General features: G+C 41.2%; 2 protein-coding genes across 2 annotated transcripts in view; both read left to right on the top strand.

The window, feature by feature from the left end:
* Nucleotides 1-6,364, top strand: part of LOC129230511 (E3 ubiquitin-protein ligase MARCHF3-like) — a 40,384-nt gene extending 34,020 nt beyond the window's left edge. Inside the window, exon 4 of the mRNA XM_054864913.1 lies at nucleotides 6,100-6,364. Within this exon, the coding sequence (XP_054720888.1) occupies nucleotides 6,100-6,364 (265 nt within the window). The remainder of the gene's footprint in view (nucleotides 1-6,099) is intronic.
* The window catches only part of LOC129230035 (vacuolar protein sorting-associated protein VTA1 homolog), a 212,381-nt gene that overhangs the window by 54,056 nt on the left and 140,345 nt on the right, over nucleotides 1-17,980 (top strand). The window lies entirely within an intron of this gene.

The following is a 17,980-nucleotide window of genomic DNA, read 5'->3' as shown; positions in this document are numbered from 1 at the left end:
TCGTTCGAAAGGAGCTTCAACGTTGTACAGATGTAGCTTCCCTCTGCTTCTTTTCTTCGGTCCTTTACGAGCAGCACAGGCGTCACAAGAATGGCACCACTTCTCCACGTCATCCTTCGCCTTGCTCCAGAAGAAGCGCTCCCGAACTTTATTGAGGGTTTTCAAGACACCAAAATGTCCTCCAGTCGCACTACTATGTATTTCTTTCAGAACATCTGAAATCCTTGATCGGGGAAGTTGTAACTGCCACCTAGATGTTTTGCCGTCGTCAGATTCCCATTTTCGGTGTAGCACGCCGTTCCGTAAATGGAGCGAGTTCCATAAAGCCCAGTATCTTTTTGTTGCAGGACTGAAGATGGAAACGTCCTGCCAGCTAGGTCGCCGACTGTCACTTTCCATGAACTCCAAAATTGGTTTTATGTCGGGGTTTTTAAGTTGATCTTTTCGAACTTGGTCGTCACTCCATGGATCAGGTTCTGATGATGTTGAAGTCACTGTCACCTGATAGGCAGTAGGGCTAGTCGTTCCATACTGTTTCTCGATTCGGGAACAATAATTGCAATTCTCAGGACAGGGTCTGCTTGATAAAGCGTCTGCATTACCGTGAGACAACCCTTTTCGGTGCTTTATCTCCTTGTATATATATCTCCATGTATATATATCTCCTTATCTCCATGTCTATAAATCCTGGAGCCGCTGTATCCACCTGGCTATCTGGCCTTCTGGATTCTTGAAGTTCAAAAGCCAAGTTAACGAGGCATGATCTGTCCGAAGCAGAAACTTTCGGCCGTAGAGGTAATGATGGAAGTGTTCTACAGCTTTCACTATGGCTAGTAACTCCTTTCTGGTGACGCAGTAATTTCGCTCCGACTTTGATAAGCATTTGCTCCAGTAAGCGATGATATGTTCATTGCCGTCAATTTCTTAGCATAAAACAGCTCCGATGCCCTCGTAGCTCGCATCAGTGTCTAGGATGAAGGATTTTCCAGGCTGAGGGTATGAGAGAATAGGCGTTGATGTTAAAGCCTCCTTCAGTCGTATAAATGCATCTTCGCATTCTTTGGACCATTCAAACTTTTGCTTGCTCTCCGTCAGCTTATGCAAAGGTCGTGCAATGTTGGAAAAACCCTTCACAAACTTCCTGTAGTACGTGCAGAGCCCCAGGAAACTTCGCAGCTGATGGATGTTTTCGGGACGACTCCAACTCTTGACCGCAGATACCTTTTCTGGATCGGTTTGAACACCCTCAGAAGAGATGATGTGACCAAGATAGTTCACCTCCCGGCGGAACAGATTACATTTGGATGGGCTTAACTTCAGATTGGCTTCCTTAAGCTTTTGCAGCACCTTCCTAAGATTTGCCAGATGTTCTTCGAAACTGCGTCCCACGATGATGATATCGTCTAAGTAGACCAGACAGGATTCGTAGGAAAGTCCTCTTAACACTGTCTCCATAAGACGCTCGAACGTAGCTGGTGCATTGCAGAGGCCGAAGGGCATCACTTTAAACTGCCATAAGCCTTGTCCAGTTGTAAACGCCGTCTTCTCTCGGTCATCAGGGTGTATCTCAACCTGCCAGTAGCTGCTCTTCAAGTCCAGGGTCGAAAACCACTTTTGTCCGGAAAGAGTGTCCAAGGTGTCGTCTATCCGTGGAAGAGGGTAACTGTCTTTCTTGGTGATTTCATTCAGCCGTCGGTAATCGACACAAAATCTAGTGGAGCCATATTTCTTTCGGACCAAGACGATGGGAGAAGCCAAAGGACTGGACGAGGGTTCGATGACATCATTCTCCTGCATCTCTTTCAGAAGGGTCTCGACCTCTTCCTTCTTGGCCAACGGTAGTCGTCTTGGATGCTGTTTAATAGGGGGGTGTTCTCCAGTATAGATCCTATGCTGCGTTAAATTCGTCCGGCCCACATCCTCCGATGTAGATGAAAACAGATGCTTGAAGTCGTCCACCAATTGTTCCGCAGCAGTTCTTTGATCTATCGATAATGGCGCACTCCCAATTAACTTCGATGTCAAGGACTCAGAAGACACAGTCTCGGGGGAATTGATTCTTCTAATGATGCAGTTTACTGGAGTACAAGTTGCTAACACTTCACCTTTCCGGATAATTCTTGGCCTTTCACTCACGTTGGCGACTCTCACAGGAATTACATCCTTAGAAAGGTCCACAAGCGTAGATGCTACCAGCACTCCTTTTGGGTGATTGCTTAGGTTAGGGTATTCAATGAGTCCAAATCGGAAACTATTGCTTTCTTCAAGGGAGCCAGGTATTAATGATTCTGACCTTGAGGGAATCGATAAATCTGTTTGGGCTATTATTTGATGAGCGGATTTTACATCACTTTCTGCAGGGAAAACGGCTATGTCTTCTCTCATCGAGTGCAGCTTATTAGTCTTGAAGTCGAGAGTGAAGTCATATTTCTTCAAAAAGTCGAATCTGAGAATGAAGGGGTCCGTGATATTAGCGACGAATGCCGTATGATGGTAGGTGGCAATCCCAAACACTATTTCCAAGTCCACTTTACCGTCAATCTCGATTTTGTCACCTGTCACAGTCTGGAGACTTACGCGTGGCGATGTCCACAGCAGTTTCAATCCAAATTCACGAGCCACATCTGTCCTAATGATTGTCACATTGGCTCCAGTGTCGACAATCAGTTTGCAAGGATTTCCATTTACATGTGCGTAAATGAAAAGTCGATCACTGCCACTACTACTAGAGGAAATCTGCAGAGCTCTGGTGGAGGTGATTTCTTTCCCTCGCGTAGTTTGACGAGCAGGAACACTCCTTCGCAGATGCCCTTCACTACCGCATTTCCAGCACTTCTGCTCTTGTTTCTTTTGGGCTGTTATGCTGTTCAGATGTCTTGCCAAGTCACCGAGTTGTCTCTCAAGTTCAGCGAGGTGGGACGACCTGGAATCAGACTCATCAGCTTCCTGATTCCGGATTAGATGGCGATCCACACGGGTTGCTTCTTGGGCGGCCTCGTATCTCATCGCATATACCAAAGCGGATTTCAGGTCGTTTACATTCGCCATCCGAAGGGCCTTCTGGATCTCAGGATTCCGAACTCCGTCGATGAAGTAGCTGAGTGCCAGGCTGTCTCGAACATCCGCAGGACAGTCGCAAAAAGCAAGATGAGACAGTCTCTCGACGTCCGCCGCTAGTTCTTGCAGGGTTTCCCCGGTTTTCTGGAAACGGGACTTTAACTGGAGTCGGCTGAAATCTTTCTGGCACTTCTCACCGAAGCGAAGCTCCAACGCAGATGTGAGGGCGGCGAAATCCAGGCGCTGGCTGTCCGGAAGGGTCTGAAGAATGTCCGCTGCGTCACCTCTCAGGGATGCTGCAAGATGGCAGGCCTTGGTAGCAGAGTCCCATCCGTTCGCTTCCGCCACTATCATGAATTGAGTTTTGTAAACCTGCCACGAAGTTTTCCCATCGAATGTGACAAGTTTAATGAACGGTCGAGCAACCGATGTGGGAGCTCCAAACTGTACAGAGCTGCTTTCCGCGGTCGCCAATCTCCTTTCCATGTCCTTAATTATTTCTTCCTTAAATTAAGTAAATTTCTTGTCTTCTTCTTCCAACTTATTTTCCACATTGGCGATGCGCTCTTCCACAGCATATAATTTTTCTTCTAGAGCATCAACTTTATCTCCCATGGGGCGGTTAGTTGATTCTCCATCATGGTTTTCATCGACGTTAGGTCACTTTTTATTTCATCTTGACTTGTAGTAATTTTAGCAGTTAAATCACTATTTAACTGTTCCTGGTTAGTCGTCAATTCATTTTTCAATTGCTCTTGATTAGCCGCCATATCATTTTTTAATTGTTTTTGATTAGCCGCCATATCATTTTTTAATTGTTCTTGATTTGCAGTAAAACTTGCAGTCAAATCACTTTTTAATTGGTCTTGATTAGCAGCCAATTCATTTTTTACAGAGTTGATTGCATCAAGAAGTTGTTTTAATTGTTCATCCATTGCGTGAGTAATCACCATAAAATTAAAGTCCAAATTCAAAAAATTTTTATAAAAAAAAATGTCCAAAGTCACACTTACTCCAAGAAAGTCCTAAAGTAGCCCCACGTTGGGCGCCAATTGTAACGGATTCGGTGAGACTTTCAACTTTCTTGAAAGGATGACACAGTTCTTGATTAAAAACACAGAGAATTTATTTACACTATGTACAGGAAAGATCGTCAACAACTGCTAAATTAATCATCAGCAATTAAGCAAATATCACACCACACCGTAAACTCAACGGTTACACACGTATTTACTTCCAAATACGAAAAACAACACAACGAAATGCCTCGCAATAAACAGAGATAATACACTCTCAGTTCGAATTCTCAATCGAAACTCAACTTTTTATCACGCAGTACGCTTTTATAAACATCGAAAGAAATCTCTCAAATATTCCAAACGCTTCTGGAAAATAGTAGACCGTTATCAAATTTTATCAATGAACAAAAAAGAAATAGGGGGGTCGCATACTTTAGCCATATGTACAGGGGTTGTATATTCATTACGGGAAACTATTTACAGGTTACGTTACTACAATAATTACTATTTACAGAATTTGTGACAATATTTTACTCAAAATGAATTTGTCGGCAAATTTGCAAAAAAAAAAAAAAAAAAAAAAAAAAAAAAAAACTGATTTTACTGACTAAATTTTGAAAAAACTGACAAATACTGGCCAAGATGAAGAATACTTACTTTTACTGACCAGTTTTATGTCCTGTGAGGCCGATCTGCCTTCTTTACAAGGGCAGGAATAAATATCGATATCGTCAACGGAAAATAGCGGAGAATTGACGAGAGCAAGCTTTCAATTTCTTTTTAAAATCAACAAAGGCCGTAGAGTCAGTGAGAGGGGAACTTTATTTTTGATTCTACCCCGAATTCGCCCTCTCCGCATATTCGCCATCCACGGCGCTCACAAAGAAAAAGGCGTGTCTGCTCTGCAGGAGAGGGGGAAACACTGCAAATTAATGAACCGTAACTGAATCGTAGGGATTTTTCTTTGCGGCAGGGAAAATTTTAGGGAAAAAGGGGTCTTTTCACGATTTGGGTTCGAGGTTAGGGGAAACCACGTGATCCGCGCGAGTTAACATTTTGAATATCAATGCAAAGTACTGGAAAAGTTCGCCGTTAAAATTCAGGATTAAAAATAGGTCTGTTGTTTTCAGGCTATATTTTTGGTTTGGGAGAAAGATTTCAGTGTGCCGCGCTTTTGTTTGGCACTCGGATGTGGGAATAGGAAATGAAGATCATGTTGTAGCGTAAAATGTAGAAGCTTCCATACCTGACCTTTGCTCGATCCATAGTTTTAAGAAAAAGCATGTAAAAAGTCAATCGGATTCGTCTTAAGTATTCTCTGTGGTCTTCTATTTAGATCTCATTTTTGATTCTATTAAATATGCATAATAGGGCGTCAGAAGGTTTTCCAAAAAAAATGTTTACAAGCCTTTTTTGTTGTCGTTCCTGCATCGTTCTTTTGAATATAAAGTTATTCTGTATAATACGCCACTGCATCAAACGAACTTTGTTATGGAAACATCGATAACAAAATGGGCAGCAAAAGAGAGTGCTAGTATACTTTAAAATCTAACATATTCTATTGCTGACTTTTTTGTTCTATAGGCTACACTTTTTTGGATTGTGACAGGTAGGTAAGAATATTGTTCTTGTCCAATGTTATTTCAGTTATGGTGTTTTGATGCTCAAATTTTTACATTAGTTTCATTTGATTTCGTAATGTAATAATCAGGATTATTGATATTGTTTGTTGTTATTGTAAAAACCTCCATTAACAATTGAAGTTACTTGATTTTTTGTTGCATGTTTTGCTGTTTTAAGTTGATGGATTTCATAGAATTCAGAAACAATACTTTACAGTAGAGTACAACCTCAACCAAGATCTTGATAAAATTTAAAACTGTGAATTCAAATTCTCTTAAATTTCTGTAAAAAACAGCTGTATTTCTCCAGAATCTCCAGTGCCATATCATAACCAACAGCAAAAATGTCAGTGAGTCAACACGTTTCTAGTAATATAGAGATTACTCTTTCATTCTAACAGGTACCACTTCACGATCTGGTTTCGATGGCGGGATCGCCACTTTAACGTGCGAATCATCGAACAACCGAATGATCGTGAAACTAGGAACACTAGTGATGTTGCCATCGACATGCACAGCAATCGCATCGTGGAGCCCCTTCTCCCCCTAAAGCAGCAGGTGGTTTGCATCGAGCCCAACGAAGTGTCTGGAATGCCTGAAAACACCACCGCACCTCTCCTGGAGCAGCACTACCACCTGATTTCTCGTGACGGGACTGGTAAATAACGTGCTTCATTTATTTGGAAGAATGCGTTTTGTGAAACATTAGTTGAAATAAAAGTTACTGACATTGCTGAATTATTCTGCGTTTGGGTTGTTACCTCCCCCCCTCCCCCGATATTGTTATTATTCTACCACACAAACAATTTGTTATTATTCTACCACACAAACGCATGTACGTATGAAGCAGTGATAAGTAGAGGGATGTAAGTGCCTAAATTAAAGATTTGGGGCTAACCGGAATAAATAGAAATAGTAGGACCACGTCTGCCCTGTTTTGGGGCTAGAGATGATACTAGTAGCTCTGGTAGATGCTGCTGTACAGCATGATTTATAAAATCAATTAATGAAAGTCTACCTAGGGGTTTAGGTCTGAATTTTGAACGCGTTTTACTCAAAACCTTGAAAAAAACCCACCTATATCCCTTTGCTCCTCACTGCCTCATATGTAAAATGTAGGGTAGGAGCATATTAAATTAAGACGAAAAACAGGCAAATCAATAATGTTCGTTTCTTAGTATTTACTACATTTCGAGTTTTCAAATCCATGACTTTCCTAATTAAAGCTTAATGTAACGAGCGTATTATTATAATTAAAAAAACAATGCTAAGCAACATAATATTATTTCATATTCTATCTCTTTCTAAAGGTCCACGCTAACTTTTTTGACAATGTTTATTTTTACAAAATCTTCATAAATTTAAGACAAACACTAGTGAAAAATTAAATTTTCACTGAGCGATCCAGTCCCATTGATAGATAGATGTGACTTTAAAGTCCCATCGGATCATGAAGTGTTAAGTAATGGTTAACACAAAATTATTATTATGTTCACACGGTAGAAAAACATATCAAACAAAAACAAGCGAGGTTTGTAGAAGCGGATGCAATCGGACGTCGAAATGCGTAAAAAAATCGGAAATTACGTATGAAAGAATAAAAAATAATAAACTTCTCATAACGCACTCAAAAGGACAAAATAACCTTTCTGGGTTAGAAAGGACAAAGCATTCGTATAGTTTTCGAAAATTCCAAGAAAATGATACCACAAACGAAGAAAAGTGCGGCTCAAGTCATGAAGAGAATTTTTTATCATTATCTAGCTTTCAATCATAACTTTGAGTGTTCAAAGGTTCAAACATGAATATTTTTCTTATTGGGAAAGTTTCGTTTGAAATGTTTAGAACCGCACTTTTCTTCGTTTGTGGTGTCATTTTCTTGGAATTTTCGAAAACGATAGGAATGCTTTGTCCTTTCTGACCCACAAAGGTTATTTTGTCCTTTTGAGAGCGTTATGAAAAAGTGCTTAGTACTTTTTTAAAAAAAATTGTTATTCTTTTTAGTGTAAATGTATTTTAGAAATGGAATAATTTTACCATCACGAAACTTCACCTTATTTTTTCATATAAACGCTCGGTACTTAAAGGGAAAAAAACTATTACGTGTCTAAAAACTTGATGCAGTTGGCACTAAAATTTAATCCTTATTCCTCTCTAGGATTTATGCTTGCTAATTTCATCCTTGTTTCAGAGAAGCCTTGATTTAAAATTTTCATTATGATTGCTTTTAACATTACTGTTGCAAAGCAACAAAATTTGTAACAATTGGTTTTATATTCAAACATTTAATAGGGGAAAATTACATGAAATTTACTATTTTCCGTCCTAACCAAAGTAATAATTTTATTTCAGAACTTTAATTTTTCAGCGTTAAGTTGTACCTTAAGTTTAAGCAAGTCATTTAGTGAAATCCAGAAGTCTCTAAGTGATCTAGATGCTGAAGTATTAGCAAAAACCAAGCCTTAGATTACTCCGTGACAAACAGGCCAAGTATAATAAAAGTGCTTAAAAAAATAGACGAAAAGGGGAAATTGTATGGCCAATTTGGAAAACCCAATTTGGAATTGATAAATAACGTGCCTTCATTTATTTGGAAGCATGCGTTTCGTGAAACATTACTTGAAATAAAAGTTACTGACATTGTTGAATTATTCTGTGTAATTGAGTACTTAGGTACGTTCTAGAACTAAAAATTCAATACTAATTGTCAGTTTCGACGACTTTCCATTTTCCATGCCAAATTACGTTCATAGTCAAAATTCGTGACTTAAGGTGCGCAGATAGTATCCGCCGGATACCCTGTAATTTTAATGCAAACTAAAGGTCACTTCGTAAGCAGTCGATCACTTGGCAACAGGTCGCCAACTTGGCAACATATTGCCATTGAAAGATTTTTTTAATTTGGATCAATATTTTTGTGGTACCATGTGAGGCTATAGGGGCAACGTTTTATCAATATGAAATTTCGAACTCCAAAAAAAATTTTTTTTTTTTTAATTTGGCCTAGTACAAAGGACTGGTTTACACTTTCAGGGGCATAATGTGACTGGCCCCCAAACCAGTACAATTCGCCACTGAGAGCTAGTAGCAAAAGTGTTTTCTTGTGCTAAAAAATTGAGAGTATGTTTTAGAAGTTCAGCAAAAGCTAGAAATACAAGGGTGCCCCCATCCAAAGAGCGAATGTCCCCCCCCCCCATACAACGATGGCGAAAGCAGTTTTCAAGACCTGGAAATTAGTTTTTATTTCATTTTCTTTTGTTTTTTATTTTTAAATAGAACCGAAAAACTTTTTTTTTCATAATTTAAAAGCCCCTAGCAAAATGGGAGCTCTAACAAACTTTTTTAATTTTCCAAGCACTTGAAAATGAACCTTTAATTTATTTTACTTCTTTCATATAAAGATACAAACTGCAAAATTTCATGGAAGTTAGGAGGCACCCACAAAGCGGAGACCCTAAGCTATAGCATGTCTAATTTATACGTAAATCCGGCTCTGTATATGTACGAGTATAGTGCCTAGAAAAAGTAGTGTGCCGATCGACGGGGAAAAAGTGAGGTAAGATCTGAGGAAAAACCAGATGGCGCTGCGCTCGAGGTGTACGGTATGCTCCTCAGACTCGTTTTAAATCAGCGATTGCATGCTCATTTCGGAGTTTAAAAGCCCCGTTTTTCGAATTGAACTTATTTTCTGCGCAAAAGACAAATTCTGTAATAAGTGCTATTTGTTACATGGCTGTTCATTTATTTTTTGAAGAATATTGTTACAAATTCTGTAAATAGTAATTATTGTAGTAACGTAACCTGTAAATAGTTTCCCGTAATGAATATACAACCCCTTTTCATATGGCTAAAGTATACGACCCCCTATTTCCTTTTTGTTCATTGATAAAATTTGATAACGGTCTACTACTTTCCAGAAGCGTGTGGAATATTTGAGAAATTTCTTTTCGGTGTGTATATAAACCGTTACGCTGGATAAAGAGGGGAGTTTCGATTGAGATTTCGAACTGAGAGCGTATTTGCTCTGTTTATAGCGAGGCATTTCGCTGTGTTGTTTTCGTATTTGGAAGTAAATACGTGTGTAACCGTTAAATTTACGGTGTTGAGTGATATTTGCTTATAGTCGAGGAGCAAACGGTCAAATTTTAGCTCCCGTGCGATTTTTGTGATACAATTATAGCAGTTAGTTTTTCTGAAAGGTATTTGCATGAGGAAAACGAATTCAGATGTTGCCACCCCCCAAAATGGTGCAGGGGGGCTGGGGGGCAGCTATAACTGCCGTGGGGGGCAAGTGATTTCCCGTTCAATTTTTGTGATACAATTGTGTGACTTAGCTTTTCTGAAAGGTATTGGTACGAGAAAACCAAATTTCGATAATGCCAACCCCGAAAATGGTTCAGGGGGGCAGGGGGGCGGCTATAACTACATTTGGGGGGGCAAGCTGTTTCCCGTTCAATTTTTGTGATACAATTATGGGAGTTAGTTTTTCTGAAAGGTATTGACACGAGGAAACCGAATTTGGATGATGCTACCCCCGTAAATGCTGCAGGGGGGCGGAGGGGGTAAGGGATTATAACTGCATTTGGGGGGCAAGCTGTTTCCCGTTCAAATTTTATGATATAATTATGCGAGTTAGTTCTCCTGAAACGTATTGGCACGAGGAAACCGAATTTAGATGCTGCTAACTCCGAAATTGGTGCTGGGGGGCAGGGGGGACGGTTATAACTGCGTTGGGGGCATGTAATTTTTCGTTTAATTTTTGTGATACAATTATGGGAGTTAGTTTTTCTGAAAGGTATTGTCACGAGGAAAACAAATTTGGATGTTGTCAACCCCGAAAATGGGGAAGGGGGGCGGGGGGCGGTTATAAATGTGCAGGGGGGCAAGAGGTATTCTGTTCAATTTTTGTGATGCAATCATGGGAGTTGGTTCTGCTGAAAGGTATTGGCACGAGGAAAACGAATTTGGATGTTGCTATCCCCTAAAATGCTGATGGGGGGCAGGGGGGGTACGAAACAGGGAACCCCGCTCTGCTATGCCATCTGGGGCTTCCAGAGAACTGACCTTTCGGCCGGGGCCCCCTTACCCGTAAGGGAACGAGAACTAAACCACTTACGACTCTAGACACCGTGGACCCAGGTACGGACCTGACTCCGGTGGTGCCCATTGCCTACTCACTGTCCCACTCGATAGCCATTGGGCAGATACAAATCTGCTCACACGCAAGTAAAGAGTGGTCGTTTTACATACGTGGATGCTACAACCATCGTAAAACCCTCCCCATTTACCCCGGGCTTGGGACCGGCATAGGGACGGGCCTGGTCCCCCAAAGACCAGACCCCCACCTACGGCTGGGGTTGGGGGGCAGGGGGGGTATGACTGCAAACATAACACACTTATATATTCAAAATTTCTCGGTTTACAACAAGTTTTCAACATTTAATATGCTTAAATCCACTAATAATAACATTAAATGCAAAAAACTCCGAATTAAATTGCTGACACGTGTTTCGAAGCTATTAAGAGCTCCTTTTTCATTGTAAAAGATGTGAGTTTATGAATGAAAAATTCATCCAACTAAAGACGATCTTTCCATCGATAATGGGTTCCTGGTAACAAAGTTTATCATTTCAGTAAAAAAATATTAGGAGGAAGGGGGGGTCCCCCCCCCCCGTTGATTAAAAAAAAAATGCAAAATTGTATTTGTGTACTTTATTATTCTTTGTATATATTTCCTCTTCCGAAATAAATTTGTACCCTTTACCCAGGCCTATCATTTGGGGGGGGGGGGCAGTGTTAAGCCCCCCCCCCCCCAAATGACGGCTTTGACGGCCCCAGCTCTGAAAGAATAATGTTTTTTTCGTTTGAGTTTTTCTCCTTTTTTTTAAAGTAAATTTTAACTAAGTGGTGGGAGCGCTTGGATGAAATTTCCAACACCATGGTGGTCGTACATTAAAGAAAACAAACATATGTCGAAGGAGGTCTTTTTTCTCCTTTCTCCTTTGTACTCATAGAAGCGGAGGACAAAGGCATTGTTACGAGAGCTTAACATGAGTTCCTTGCCGCCGCCTTTAATTTTGCTTATCTCTTCCTTCCCTTTGTATTGCGGCCTAGTGTATCTTCAATTCTTGGTTGGCGGTCAGTTTTTCCAAAAGCAACAATGTCAAAATCTGATCCAGTTCTCACGGAATCGGCATGTCCAGTTTTACAACCTATATGTCTCTAGTTATTCTACAAAGCAACTTGATGGGTCTCATTTTCCTAATCAGATCGTGATAGTTTTGGTTTTTTACAATATCTCTTTTCTCTATGAAGCACCACCGTACCTTTTTATTCTTCTGAAAGAAAATTCTCACGAACAAGTTTCAGAGAGGGAAGAGCAGATCTCTTTAAATTGTCAAAACAGAAATTTATTGCTGTCACCAGTATTATCTATTTTATTGGACACTTTAATTGGCCACTTTTTCTCTGGAGTCACATGAAATGGAAATTCGTCAACAAGGGAACGTTGTACCATTTATTTTTAAGAAAGAGAGGAGAAGGGATTCTTATTTTAGTCTAGCTCATTTAAAATAAAAATATTGTATGCAGAAGTTTGACGCACGTCGTTTATTAGTTTAGTAAGCAATTAGTCACTTTCAGATGGATCTCACTGAACCAAATACAAAGCTAAAAATAGGAATTAATTATACATTATGTATTATATGTCAAGAGAAAATCCACCGAAGGACTAATCATTAACCCTACCACACATGAAAAGGTTTTAAAGAGTGTGCTAGAAAATGCTAAATATGAAAACGTCAAGTATGTTTCATCTAATATCCGTTTGCGTGGAATGACTGCAAAAATACTGGCTGACAACAAGGCATCATGGCATCGAAGTTGTTACCAAGATGTCACTCATAAGGGACATTTTGAACGCATAAAAAAGCGATATGAAAGTCAAGCTCAGCATACATCACCCTGTTACAAATAGTAGCACATCGAGACTGACACGTTTCACATTGCATTCCATTCAATAAAGAGAAATGCTTTTTCTGTGACAAAGGTCAGACACGTGCAAAGTCCCTCAGAAAACTGTCGGTTGATCATGCTCAAAAAAGTCTGAGTGATGCTATTGCTAAAAAGTGGAAATGAAGCCCTCCAGATAAAACTTAATACAGCAATAAACCCTGAAGATGGTCACGCTATCGACATTCGATACCATTTACAATGTTTTGCGAAGAATGTGACAAATGTACTACGATGTCCTAATGCCAGTGCACCCAACACTTCTAGAGCCCCTAAGAGTGCGTCAGAGATTGAATTTACTTGTATGATTCAAGAATGTTTAAAAACAGGTACATTGAGTATGGCTGATGCACAAACCTCGTATGAAAACATTCGTGCTATGAATAACGTCCCTTATCCATCCATTACAAGGAAAGAAACAAAAGAATTGCTACAGAAATCTGTTGCAGATATTGAATTTCACCGTCCGCAGAAAAGAAATCAAGCAGAAATTGTTAGTATGTAGCATGCACGAGACAATAACATGATATCCCAGAATGATGATGAAGATTAAAACATGACCATGAGGAGTTTGTATGATGCTGCTAATTATCTCCGTAAATCTATTATGAAGTCACGGTTATGAAAGTCACGGTTTCAATAAAATGTTTTGTTTTTGTTCAAAAATACTCTTTATATTCTGAAACCGAAAGAAACACCTGTACAAAAAAATTAGGGGGGGGGACCCCCCCTTCCTCCTAATATTTTTTACTGAAATGATAAACTTTGTTACCAGGAACCCATTATCAATGGAAAGATCGTCTTTAGTCGGATGAATTTTCATTCATAAACTCACATCTTTTACAATGAAAAAGGAGCTCTTAATAGCTTCGAAACACGTGTCAGCAATTTAATTCGGAGTTTTTTGCATTTAATGTTGTTATTAGTGGATTTAAGCATATTAAACTTTGAAAACTTGTTGTAAACCGAGAAATTTTGAATATATAAGTGTGTTATGTTTGCAGTCATACCCCCCTGCCCCCCATCAGCATTTTAGGGGATAGCAACATCCAAATTCGTTTTCCTCGTGCCAATACCTTTCAGCAGAACCAACTCCCATGATTGCATCACAAAAATTGAACATACCTCTTGCCCCCCTGCACATTTATAACCGCCCCCCGCCCCCCTGCCCCATTTTCGGGGTTGACAACATCCAAATTTGTTTTCCTCGTGACAATACCTTTCAGAAAACTAACTCCCATAATTGTATCACAAAAATTAAACGAAAAATTACATGCCCCCAACGCAGTTATAACCGCCCCCCCTGCCCCCCAGCACCAATTTCGGAGTTAGCAGCATCTAAATTCGGTTTCCTCGTGCCAATACGTTTCAGGAGAACTAACTCGCATAATTATATCATAAAACTTGAACGGGAAACAGCTTGCCCCCCAAATGCAGTTATAATCCCTTCCCCCCTCCGCCCCCCTGCAGCATTTACGGGGGTAACATCATCCAAATTCAGTTTCCTCGTGTCAATACCTTTCAGAAAAACTAACTCCCATAATTGTATCACAAAAATTGAACGGGAAACAGCTTGCCCCCCCAAATGTAGTTATAGCCGCCCCCCTGCCCCCCTGAACCATTTTCGGGGTTGGCATTATCGAAATTTGGTTTTCTCGTACCAATACCTTTCAGAAAAGCTAAGTCACAGAATTGTATCACAAAAATTGAACGGGAAATCACTTGCCCCCCACGGCAGTTATAGCTGCCCCCCAGCCCCCTGCACCATTTTGGGGGGTGGCAACATCTGAATTCGTTTTCCTCATGCAAATACCTTTCAGAAAAACTAACTCCCATAATTGTATCACAAAAATTAAACGAAAAATTACATGCCCCCAACGCAGTTATAACCGCCCCCCCTGCCCCCCAGCACCAATTTCGGAGTTAGCAGCATCTAAATTCGGTTTCCTCGTGCCAATACGTTTCAGGAGAACTAACTCGCATAATTATATCATAAAATTTGAACGGGAAACAGCTTGCCCCCCAAATGCAGTTATAATCCCTTCCCCCCTCCGCCCCCCTGCAGCATTTACGGGGGTAGCATCATCCAAATTCGGTTTTCTCGTGTCAATACCTTTCAGAAAAACTAACTCCCATAATTGTATCACAAAAATTGAACGGGAAACAGCTTGCCCCCCAAATGTAGTTATAGCCACCCCCCTGCCCCCCTGAACCATTTTCGGGGTTGGCATTATCGAAATTTGGTTTTCTCGTACCAATACCTTTCAGAAAAGCTAAGTCACACAATTGTATCACAAAAATTGAACGGGAAATCACTTGCCCCCCACGGCAGTTATAGCTGCCCCCCAGCCCCCCTGCACCATTTTGGGGGGTGGCAACATCTGAATTCGTTTTCCTCATGCAAATACCTTTCAGAAAAACTAACTGCTATAATTGTATCACAAAAATCGCACGGGAAACCATTTGCTCCCGGACTATTAATTGCTGATGATTAATTTAGCAATTGTTAACGATTTCTACTGTACATAGTGTAAATAAAGCTCCTGTGTTTTTATCAAGAACTGTGTCTTCATTTCGAGAAGTTGGAAGCCTCACCGAATCCGTTACAATTTGGCGCCCAACGTGGGGCTACTTCTGGACTTTCTTGGAGTAAGTGTGGCTTTGGACATTTTTTTCATAAAAACTTTTTAAATTTGGACTTTGTTTTTATGGTGATTACTCGCGCAATGAATGAACAATTAAAACAACTTCTTGACGCAATTACCTCTGTGAAAAGTAATTTGACTGCAAGTTTTACTACAAATCAAGAACAATTAAAAAATGACATTGCGGCTAATCAAGAACAATTGAAAAATGAATTAGCGACTAACCAAGAACTGTTAAATAGTGATTTAAATGCTAAAATTACTACAAGTCACGATGAAATGAAAAGTGACCTAACGTCGATGAAAACCATGATGGAGAATCAAATAACCGCCATGGGAGATAAAGTCGATGCTCTGGAAGAAAAATTTGATACTGTGGAAGAGCGCATCGCCAGTATGGAAAATAAGTTGGAAGAAGAAGACAAGAAATTGACTTCATTTAAGGAAGAAATAATTAAGGACGTGGAAAGGAGATTGGCGACCGCGGAAAGCAGCTCTGTACAGTTTGGCGCTCCCACATCTGTTGCTCGACCGTCCATTAAACTGGCCACATTTGATGGGAAAAGTTCGTGGCAGGTGTACAAGACCCAATTCATGATAGTGGCGGAAGCGAACGGATGGGACTCTGTTACCAAGGCCTGTCATCTTGCAGCATCCCTGAGAGGTGACGCAGCGGACATTCTCCAGAAACCTTCCGGACAGCCAGCGACTGGATTTCGCCGCACTCACATCTGCGTTGGAGCTTCGCTTCGGTGAGAAGTGCCAGAAAGATTTCAGCCGACTCCAGTTGAAGTCCCGTTTCCAGAAAACCGGGGAAACCCTGCAAGAGCTTGCGGCGGACATCGAGAGACTGTCTCATCTTACTTTTTGCGACTGCCCTGCGGATGTTCGAGACAACCTGGCACTCAACTACTACATCGACGGGGTTCGAGATCCGGAAATCCAGAAAGCTCTACGGATGGCGGATGTCAAAGACCTGAATTCTGCTGTTGTGTATGCGATGAGATACGAGGCCGCCCAAGAAGCAACCCGTGTGGATCGCCATCTAATCCGGACTCAGGAAGCTGATGAGTCTGATTCCAGGTCGTCCCACCTCGCTGAACTTGAGAGACAACTCGGTGACTTGGCAAGACATCTGAGCACCATAACAGCCCAAAAGAAACATGAGCAGAAGTGCTGGAAATGCGGTAGTGAAGGACACCTGCGAAGGAGTTGTCCGGCTCGCCAAGCTACGCGAGGGAAGGAAATCACCACCACCAGAGCTCTGCAGATTTCCTCTCCTAGTAGTGTCAGTGATCGACTTTTCATTTACGCGCATGTAAATGGGAACCCCTGCAGACTGATTGTCGACACTGGAGCCAATGTGAAAATCATTAGGACAGATGTGGCTCGTGAATTTGGATTGAAACTGCTGTGGACATCGCCACGCGTAAGTCTCCAGACAGTGACAGGTGACAAAATCGAGATTGACGGTAAAGTGGACCTGGAAATAGTGTTTGGGAATGCCACCTACCATCATATGGCATTCGTCGCTGATATCACGGACCCCTTCATTCTCGGATTGGACTTTTAGAAGAAATATGACTTCACTCTCGACTTCAAGACTAATGAACTGCACTCGATGAGAGAAGACATAGCCGTTTTCCCTGCAGAAAGTGATGTAAAATCCGCTCATCAAATAATAGCCCAAACAGATTTATCGATTCCCTCAAGGTCAGAATCATTAATACCTGGCTCCCTTGAAGAAAGCAATAGTTTTCGATTTGGACTCGTTGAATAACCTAACCTAAACAATAATCTAAAAGGAGTGCTGGTAGCATCTACGCTTGTGGACCTTTCTAAGGATGTAATTCCTGTGAGGGTCGCCAACGTGAGTGAAAGGCCAAGGAATATCCGAAAAAGTGAAGTGTTGGCAACTTGTACTCCAGTAAACTGCATCATTAGAAGAATCAATTCCCCCGAGACTGTGTCTTCTGAGTCCTTGACATCGAAGTTAATTGGGAGTGCGCCATTATCGAAAGATCAAAGAACTGCTGCGGAACAATTGGTGGACGACTTCAAGCATCTGTTTTCATCTACATCGGAGGATGTAGGCCGGACGAATTTAACGCAGCATAGGATCTACACTGGAGAACACCTCCCTATTAAACAGCATCCAAGACGACTACCGTTCGCCAAGAAGGAAGAGGTTGAGACCCTCCTGAAAGAGATGAAGGAGAACGATGTAATCGAACCCTCATCCAGTCCTTGGGCGTCTCCCATCGCCTTGGTCCGAAAGAAAGATGGTTCCACCAGATTTTGTGTCTATTACCGACGGCTGAATGAAATCACCAAGAAAGACAGTTACCCTCTTCCACGGATAGACGACACCTTGGACACTCTTTCCGGACACAAGTGGTTTTCGACCCTGGACTTGAAGAGCGGCTACTGGCAGGTTGAGATACACCCTGATGACCGAGAGAAGACAGCGTTTACAACTGGACAAGGCTTATGGCAGTTTAAAGTGATGCCGTTCGGCCTCTGCAATGCACCAGCTACGTTCGAGCGTCTTAGGGAGACAGTGTTAAGAGGACTTTCCTACGAATCCTGTCTGGTCTACTTAGACGATCTTATCATCGTGGGACGC

This window comes from Uloborus diversus, chromosome 9 (genome assembly GCF_026930045.1).
Source record: "Uloborus diversus isolate 005 chromosome 9, Udiv.v.3.1, whole genome shotgun sequence".
Taxonomy (NCBI): domain Eukaryota; kingdom Metazoa; phylum Arthropoda; class Arachnida; order Araneae; family Uloboridae; genus Uloborus; species Uloborus diversus.
The sequence above is the reverse complement of the archived record's forward strand: the minus strand, read 5'-3'. Positions and strand labels throughout refer to the sequence as shown.